The 8,535-nt window shown below is 57.3% G+C and overlaps 1 protein-coding gene across 2 annotated transcripts; it reads left to right on the top strand.

Annotated features, from left to right (window-relative positions):
* The first annotated feature begins 2,429 nt into the window (after positions 1–2,429).
* On the top strand, positions 2,430–8,383 carry GFRA4 (GDNF family receptor alpha 4). Of its 2 annotated transcripts, none has more exons than XR_005984423.1 (6): positions 2,430–3,264; positions 4,611–4,962; positions 6,353–6,462; positions 6,556–6,690; positions 7,223–7,441; positions 7,614–7,669. XR_005984423.1 is itself a non-coding variant. In XM_041733044.1 (6 exons), the coding sequence occupies exons 1-6, from the start codon at positions 3,213–3,215 to the stop codon at positions 7,692–7,694; spliced, it is 822 nt and encodes a 273-aa protein (XP_041588978.1). In that variant the 5' UTR covers positions 2,430–3,212; the 3' UTR covers positions 7,695–8,383. The 2 variants fall into 2 exon arrangements, 1 of the variants encoding a protein (XP_041588978.1); XM_041733044.1 differs by having other exon boundaries at positions 7,350–7,441; positions 7,614–8,383.
* The last annotated feature ends 152 nt before the right edge of the window (positions 8,384–8,535 follow it).

Below are 8,535 nucleotides of genomic sequence, written 5' to 3'. Positions count from 1 at the left end.
ACTAGATCCTGGGTCTCCAGGATCACGCCCTGGACTGAAGGTGGCGCTAAACTGCTGAGCCACCCGGGGTGCCCATATTATTTTTCTTTCTTTGTTTTTTTTTTTTTTGTTTTGTTTTAAGCTTTATTTATTTGAAAGAGAGAGTGACCGGAGGGAGGGGCAAAGGGAGAGGGAGAAAGAATCTCAAGCAGACTCCCCACCAAGCTTAGAGCCAGATGTGGGGCTCAGTCTCAGAACCCTAAGATCATGACCTGACCTGAAACCAAGAGTCAGACATTCAACCAACTGAGCCACCCAAGTACCCCAAGCTGCCTTTTGTCTTAATTGTACCCATGAGATTTTGATTTACAACAACGACCTGAGTAATGACATGGAGAGGTTAATGAAAAAAGTTTTTATTACTTACAATTTTATTACTTACAATTCCCAATAGAGGGGGTCATGTCATTCCAAGCAGGGCCACATGAGGAAGCATGAGGTTCAGGCAGGAGGTAGAAGCAGGAGTGAGGGGAGAGAACTAAAGTTTCTACAGGAAAGGCAAGGCAGGGCAAGATAAGCCACTCAGGATTGGCCAGCTCCAGAATATAGGGGTAGTCTCTAATGGCCTGGTACCTGGCCCTGTGGTGATTTAAGGCAGGGCAAATACAGGCTTGGTAAGGGTTAGGAGAAAGGAGGTGGTTGGGGTATTGACTCAGGATTTGTTGGTCTGCATATGAAAGACATATTCATGGGCAAATATTCCTTAACTCTAGGAATTAAGGTTAGAAGCAGTCTCTTCCCCAGTCACCAAGCTCCCTCGCCCAACCAAGATAGATGTCAAATCATCATAAAATACAGAAAATAAAGAACATGATTAATACATCTCTCCTGGGCAGCCCCGGTGGCTCAGCGGTTTAGCGCTGCCTTCAGCCCAGGGCGTGATCCTGGAGACCAGGGATCGAGTCCTGCGTCGGGCTCCCTGCATGGAGCCTGCTTCTCCCTCTGCCTGTGTCTCTGCCTCTCTTTCTCGCACTCTGTGTCTCTAATAAATAAAATCTAAAAAAAAAAAAAAATCTCTCCATACTCTCACCCTTGGGGGGGTATCTGGATCCCATGAGACTCCCCCTTTAGTGCATGTCTTAAAATACTGAAAATTACATGATAAAGAGGAAAACATCTCATGATAAAAACTGAATGATTAAAAATTGGGTATGCCATGAAAGCAGTACTTTGAGGAGAATTTATAGCCACAGTATTTTTTATACAAAGAGAGCTGAAAGTCAGTGGGATAAAGGTCCACATTAAGAAGTTAGAAACCCAGGACCAGATGATTTCATTGATGAATTCTACCAAACTTTTATTTATTTATTTTTTTAGGATTTACTTATTTATTGATGAGAGACAGAGAGAGAGAGAGAGAGAGAGAGGCAGAGACATAGGCAGAGGGAGAAGCAGGCTCCTCACAGGAGCCCAATGTGGGACTCAATCCTGGATTCCAGGATCACTACCTGAGCCAAAGGTGGGCACCCAACCGCTGAACCACCCAGCATCCCTCTACCAAACTTTTAAAGAAGAATTAATGCCAGTCCTTTTCAAACTCTTCCAAAAAATTCAAAGAGGAGGGAGCATTTCCAAACTCATTTTAGGAAACCAGCATTGCCCTGATACCAAAGCCAGATAAGGATGATATGAGAAAACTAAAAACCAATATCCCTGATGAGTACAGATGCAAAGATTCTCAACAAAATATTAGCATAGTAAATTCAATAGCACATTAAAGGATCATACACCATGAGCAAATGGGATTTATCCTTGAGATGCAAGGATGGTTTAACATATGCAAATTAATAAATGTGATACACCACATTAATAGAAAGATAAAAGTCATATAATCATCTCAATAGATGCAGGACAAGCATTTGACAAAATACATCCTGTCATGATAAAAAAGAAAGAAAAAAAATCAACCAAAAACTGGGTATAGGAGGACTATACGTCAACATAACAAAGGCCAGATAATTACAAACCCATATCTGACATCATACTCAATGGTGAAAGGTTGAAAGTTTTTCTTCTAAGATCAGAAACATGGTAAGGATGGATGCCCATTCCAACCATTCCCATTAAGGATGGTGCTGGAAGTGCTAGTCAGAGCACTTAGGAAAAAAAGGAATAAAGACCTCCAGATCAGATAGGAAGAAGTAAAATTATCTTTGTTTGCAGATGACAGGTTTTTATTTTATTCCTTATTTTTTATTTTAGTTTAAGATTCTATTTTTAAGCAATCTGTACACCCAGTCTGGGGCTTGAAATCACAACTGTGAGATCAAGAGTGACATGCTTCAACTGAGCCAGCCAGGTGCTTCAATGATATGATTTTATATATAGAAAATTCTAAAAACTCAAAACTATTAGAACTAATTAGAACTAATCCCCAAATTCAGCAGTTACAGCATACAAAATCAACATACAGAAATCAGGGGTGTTTCTAGTCACTGACAAATTATCTTCAAGGGAAATAAAACAATCCCATTTGCAACAGCATAAAAAAAATATCAACGAATAAATTTAACCGAGGAGGTGAGAGACCTGTACACTGAAAACTCTAACACTTTGATGACAGAAATTGAAGAAGATACAAACAAATGGAGAGATATTCCATGGTCATGAACTGGAAGAATTAATATTCTTCCATCTACCGATTCAGTGCAATCCCTATCAAAGTTCCAATGGTACTTTTCACAGAAATAGAAAAGATAATCCTAAAATTTGTACGGAATTTGTACAAAAGATGCTGAAGAGCCAAAGCCACTCAGGGAAGGATATATGTAAGGGGAACACTAACATTTTTCTTAGCAACTTTCTTCAAGTCTTTAGTTAAAAATAAAAAGTTAGAATTACAAAAGAAGGGAAAGAACAATGATGTTTGGCATGGGAGAGACAAGGTCTCCTTAGGTTGGTGTGTGTGTGTGTGTGTGTGTGTGTGTGTGCCCGCACCTAGGCACATTCAGGTGCTGGATTCAGCCACTGGGGGACCTACCTGAAGGCACAGCCTGGAGTAGGGCCTCAGGGGGCTGGGGATCATTCCCTCTACAAAGGCTCCTCCCTCAGGGAGTGTTCAAGTCAGCACAGACACTAGGGTTCCCAGCACTGGGCTCACGCAGTGCGGGAAGGGGACACCTGTCCCACTGGGACTCTGTTCCAGCTGTCATCTCCTCTGTTTGCTGCCCGGCATGGACCTCTGCTTGGTGCCTATGATGCTGCCGCTGCTGCTGCTGCTTCAGGGTGAGTGGCCATTTCCTTCCCCAGACCCCTAAACTCTGGCCTCTCTGATTTTCACAGACAGGGTGAGGGGGGCAAGAGGACAGTCCTGGAAAAACCCAGCACCACAGCAAGGGGCACCAGCAAGAGACCCATGTACTGGGTGTGCAGAGACACCTGGCAGCCCTGCAGTGCACTGTGCAGCCCACCCCTCCCCACCCCCATGTCCCATCATGGTACCCCTGTCCCAGAAACTTTCTTTTTCCTACTCTCCCACTTCACTTATCCTTCTCCCAACCCCTACTCTCCATCTTCAGTCTTGGAGCTTCACACTCATTCCTTGGTGCCACGCATCTGCTGTTCCACCTGCTTGGCTTCCCCTTCCGCAGCAGGGGCATCGTGGAGGAAGGGGTCGCTTTTCGAGATGGATGTGGGGCCTGACTCGAGAACTTCTGCTGAGCGCAGAGCTCCGAGGGCGGGGGTACCCTGGTTTTGGCGACCCAGATCCTAGGAAAGGGTTGTCAAGTCCCTTCCTCCAGACCCTGGCCTGGCCCCCAGCGGAGTGCCATCCAACATGGGCTCTGGCTCTTGGGGCTCAGGACAGAGCTCCATGGCCTGACCGGAAGGACTTCTCTGGAACCACACCCTGGCAGCCAGGTCTAAATGGGCCCTCCAGTGCCCAGAGCCCTTTCAGGGAATCCCTCTTTTGCTGGCTGGGGGAGAGTGGAGGGACCAGGGGAAGCCAGAGTCTAGGTGGGGCAGTACGGGAAATGGTCGAGAAGGGAGCATCAGAAGGGAGTGGGAGGGCAAGACGCGCGGTGAGGGGCAGAAGGAGGCGCACGAGGGGCTGGAAGGAGGGAGAGCCAGAAACCCGGAGACTCACTCAAACCATGTCCTTGGGCAAGGGCGGAGAAGACAGGAAGAAAGCTCAGGTGTCCCAGAGCGTCAGAGAGAAAGAGGAGTAGCCACTGTTCTCAACGCCATTTCAGATAAAAGTCCATTAGCCAAGTTCCCCAAAGCCCCGCTCTGTTTCCGCGTCGGGCGGGGCCTATGAGAGTGGCAGGAGCCCCGCGGACCCTCTTTGGACGCGCGTGGCCGTTCTGCGGCAGGACTGGTGCGCGGGGAGGATGGGGAGGCCAAGCTGAGTCTTGGCGCTCCTCACGCATCCGCAACGTGTTGCAGGACTCCCCAGGGCCCGCCGCCACGCATCCCCGCGAGGGAAGGCCGGTCAGTGCCAGCCGGTCACGCCTTGGAGCCACACCGCACTCCTCAGTCCGCAGCGCCCCGCATCTTGAGGGGGCGTGCGGGGACGCAGGTGCAGCGCACCGGTAGGGCTCATTGAGAACAGCAGCTGCCCGCCCCTCCCCTAGGGTCGCCCAGCTCGGCCGGGGCCGGACCGAACCGATGCCTGGACGCGGCCGAGGCTTGCACGGCGGACGCGCGGTGCCAGCGGCTGCGCACCGAGTACGTGGCTCAGTGCCTGGGTCGGGCCGCGCCCGGGGGCTGTCCTCGCGCCCGCTGCCGCCGCGCCCTGCGCCGCTTCTTCTCCCGCGGGCCGCCCGCGCTCACCCACGCGCTGCTCTTTTGCCCGTGCGCCAACGCCCCGTGCGCCGAGCGCCGGCGCCAGACCTTCGTGCCCGCCTGTGCCTTCTCGGGGCCCGGCCCGGCGCCGCCCTCCTGCCTCGCACCCTTAGACGCCTGCGAGCACAGCCGGATCTGCAGGTGCAGGCGCTGGGTGGGACGGGGCGGCGGGTCCCGGTCCCGGGTGCTGGGGGTGCGTGGGGGGGGCCTGCAGGTGCAGGCGCTGGGTGGGATGGGGCGGCGGGTCCCGGTCCCGGGTGCTGGGGGTGCGTGGGGGGACCTGCAGGTGCGGGCGCTGGGTGGGACGGGGCGGCGGGTCCCGGTCCCGGGTGCTGGGGGTGCGTGGGGGGACCTGCAGGTGCGGGCGCTGGGTGGGACGGGGCGGCGGGTCCCGGTCCCGGGTGCTGGGGGTGCGTGGGGGGGGCCTGCAGGTGCAGGCGCTGGGTGGGATGGGGCGGCGGGTCCCGGTCCCGGGTGCTGGGGGTGCGTGGGGGGACCTGCAGGTGCGGGCGCTGGGTGGGACGGGGCGGCGGGTCCCGGTCCCGGGTGCTGGGGGTGCGTGGGGGGACCTGCAGGTGCGGGCGCTGGGTGGGACGGGGCGGCGGGTCCCGGTCCCGGGTGCTGGGGGTGCGTGGGGGGGGGCCTGCAGGTGCGGGCGCTGGGTGGGACGGGGCGGCGGGTCCCGGTCCCGGGTGCTGGGGGTGCGTGGGGGGGGCCTGCAGGTGCGGGCGCTGGGTGGGACGGGGCGGCGGGTCCCGGTCCCGGGTGCTGGGGGTGCGTGGGGGGGCCTGCAGGTGCGGGCGCTGGGTGGGACGGGGCGGCGGGTCCCGGTCCCGGGTGCTGGGGGTGCGTGGGGGGGGGCCTGCAGGTGCGGGCGCTGGGTGGGACGGGGCGGCGGGTCCCGGTCCCGGGTGCTGGGGGTGCGTGGGGGGGCCTGCAGGTGCGGGCGCTGGGTGGGACGGGGCGGCGGGTCCCGGTCCCGGGTGCTGGGGGTGCGTGGGGGGGGCCTGCAGGTGCAGGCGCTGGGTGGGACGGGGCGGCGGGTCCCAGTCCCGGGTGCTGGGGGTGCGTGGGGGGGCCTGCAGGTGCAGGCGCTGGGTGGGACGGGGCGGCGGGTCCCGGTCCCGGGTGCTGGGGGTGCGTGGGGGGGGGCCTGCAGGTGCGGGCGCTGGGTGGGACGGGGCGGCGGGTCCCGGTCCCGGGTGCTGGGGGTGCGTGGGGGGGGCCTGCAGGTGCAGGCGCTGGGTGGGACGGGGCGGCGGGTCCCAGTCCCGGGTGCTGGGGGTGCGTGGGGGGGCCTGCAGGTGCAGGCGCTGGGTGGGACGGGGCGGCGGGTCCCGGTCCCGGGTGCTGGGGGTGCGTGGGGGGGGCCTGCAGGTGCGGGCGCTGGGTGGGACGGGGCGGCGGGTCCCGGTCCCGGGTGCTGGGGGTGCGTGGGGGGGCCTGCAGGTGCGGGCGCTGGGTGGGACGGGGCGGGGGGAGACGGGATGGGGCGGGCCCCCAGCTCACCGCCCCCCGTCGCGCCGCGCAGGCCCCGCCTCTTGGCCTTCCAGGCCTCCTGCGCGCCCGCCCCCAGCGCCCCCGACGGCTGCCTGCTGGACCAGGCCCCTCGCTGCCTGCGCGCCTACGCCGGCCTCGTGGGTACGCACTGCCGGGCCGGGGCGCGGGCTGGGCCTCTCCCGGGGATGCCTCCGCCGGGGTGGGCCGACCACCCAGCCTCGGGGTCCTCCGCAGGCACCGCCGTCACCCCCAACTACGTGGACAACGCGAGCGCGCGCGTGGCGCCCTGGTGCGACTGCGGAGCCAGCGGAAACCGGCGTGAGGAGTGCGAAGCCTTCCGGGGGCTCTTCACCAGGAACCGCTGCTTGGGTGAGGGTCCCGGGCGGGAGGCGCCCACCGCCCCTTCCCAGGGCTGGGCGGGCCGGACCTTATGTTAGCGGCGAGGAAACGGGCTGTTTGCGGCAGCCACGCAGGTGCACACCCCTCTGCTGTCGACCTGCCCTCCACAAACCCGCGCACAGTCCTCTCCGGAGGCCAGATCACAGACCAAAGTAGGATCTTAGGGATGTCTAGGCCTGTGACCCTGCGGACAGGCGGGTGGGGGTGGGGCTGCAAAACAAGTTTCTGAGTTCCTGGAATGGAACCTGGCCAGATTCCAGCTACGGCCTCTTCTGAGGCGGCCCCACCCCCAGGGCACTCCAGATGCCTCCATTGATGATCGTGCCTTTTGGGTCTGAATAAACTGGGCGGCCTGGGTGTGACGTCCAGCCCAGAGTTAGTTAACTCTGCTAGGCGTTTTTGTGCACATCTGTGCCCTTCCTTGTGAGGACGGCAGTTTGTAAGGCACTATTAGCACAGGTGTTCCTATTTTGTTATTCCTGTCATGCAACTTCCATTCCAGAAGCCAGTCCTCGTCGTTGACCCATCTTCCCACCGCAGGATGCTAGTGGTCTCTGTTTGTCCTGGAGGATCCGGGCTTTGTGCTGGGGTTTCCCAGCCTAGCCCACCCTGGACTCTTTCCTCCATAGATGATGCCATACAGGCCTTTGACAGTGGGTGGCCTCTAGTCCTGCGTGACCAGCTAGATGTCCATCAGGACCCCGAGCACCCTCTCCTGCAAGTAGGTATAGGGAGGGGATGCTGAGCTGGGAGCCCCTGCACTGCCTCCTTCCACATACTTCCATTCCTGATAGGCCTGGATGGAGGCATGAGGGGCCTGGGATGGAGGTGGTGGAGGCAGAGAGCAGAACCCAGCTTCTGCCTGAAGTCCACATTTTGCTCCCACCCCCAAGGTGTCCTCTGCAGTTGGGCTCCTGGTTGGGAGCTCCCTGCTCTCCATGCTTCCTGTCTTGGCTCTCCAGCCCCTGCTTTGACTAGGACAGCCGACCTTGGACAACATCACTGTCCCATCCTGCCTGGGGTACAGGGCCCCTTCTGTACCCTACTGCCTCATTGAAAGTGAACTGGCTTGCCACCCAACCTGGCCCCAGTGCTTTTGCACTGCTACTCTTTTTTACACCCTGTGTGCCTGTCCCCTAAAGTGAGGGAGGTGGGCTGAGGGTCTGATGCAAAGCTCTTGGTTTCCCTTTTAGTGGGTTTCTTGGTTTTAGGTCCCTCTCTCCACTGACCTTGGAATAGTGGGGTTGTCCCACAGGGTAGGGATGGGAGGGGGTCACCTGTATTCCTGAAGCCTCACTGGGGCCCCAGATCACCTAGAAGTCATAAAGCATCCAAATTCCCAGAATTCTAAGGGATTTTATCAGCCTCCCCAAATAGAACATGCCTTAAGGAGTACATCTGAACAAGCTTATAGGTAAAACTTTTAACACTTCAGCCTTTCATGGCACCCTCTCAAGGAGGCACCACCTGTTATGATAGCCACATGTGCCCTGTGACTAATGTTCGTAAAGTTCTTCCCATACATGATATGCTGCTCGGGGGGCACCATCTAGAATGAGAATCCAGTCCCCTGCATCGCACTGGTCACATGACCACCTTCCCCATGGTTTAACCTAGCTCTGTGAATGGCATCCATAGTTCAATAAATCCACATGAACTGCAATTGGCCTTGCTTTTGTGTGATCTGTCCTAGGAGCCTGGAGACCAAGGTCAGCCATGGAGTATGCCCCTGCTGGCCTGTGTGACCTCAGATGCTCTGAGAACCAATCTGGGCTCCATCTGCTCACCTACAGGTGCTGTAGTTGATTCAAACTG

This window comes from Vulpes lagopus, chromosome 18 (assembly GCF_018345385.1).
Source record: "Vulpes lagopus strain Blue_001 chromosome 18, ASM1834538v1, whole genome shotgun sequence".
Taxonomy (NCBI): domain Eukaryota; kingdom Metazoa; phylum Chordata; class Mammalia; order Carnivora; family Canidae; genus Vulpes; species Vulpes lagopus.
This window is presented reverse-complemented; position numbering and strand designations above follow the sequence as displayed.

What these genes read in the sequence shown, in the direction of transcription:
- GFRA4 (XM_041733044.1), top strand. Translation starts at nt 3,213, where the DNA reads ATGGACCTCTGCTTGGTGCCTATGATGCTGCCGCTGCTGCTGCTGCTT. An exon ending in GCTGCTGCTGCTGCTTCAGG is followed by an intron (nt 3,265 to 4,610) that starts GTGAGTGGCCAT and finishes CCCCTCCCCTAG; the next exon opens with GGTCGCCCAGCTCGGCCGGG. An exon ending in GAGCACAGCCGGATCTGCAG is followed by an intron (nt 4,963 to 6,352) that starts GTGCAGGCGCTG and finishes CGCGCCGCGCAG; the next exon opens with GCCCCGCCTCTTGGCCTTCC.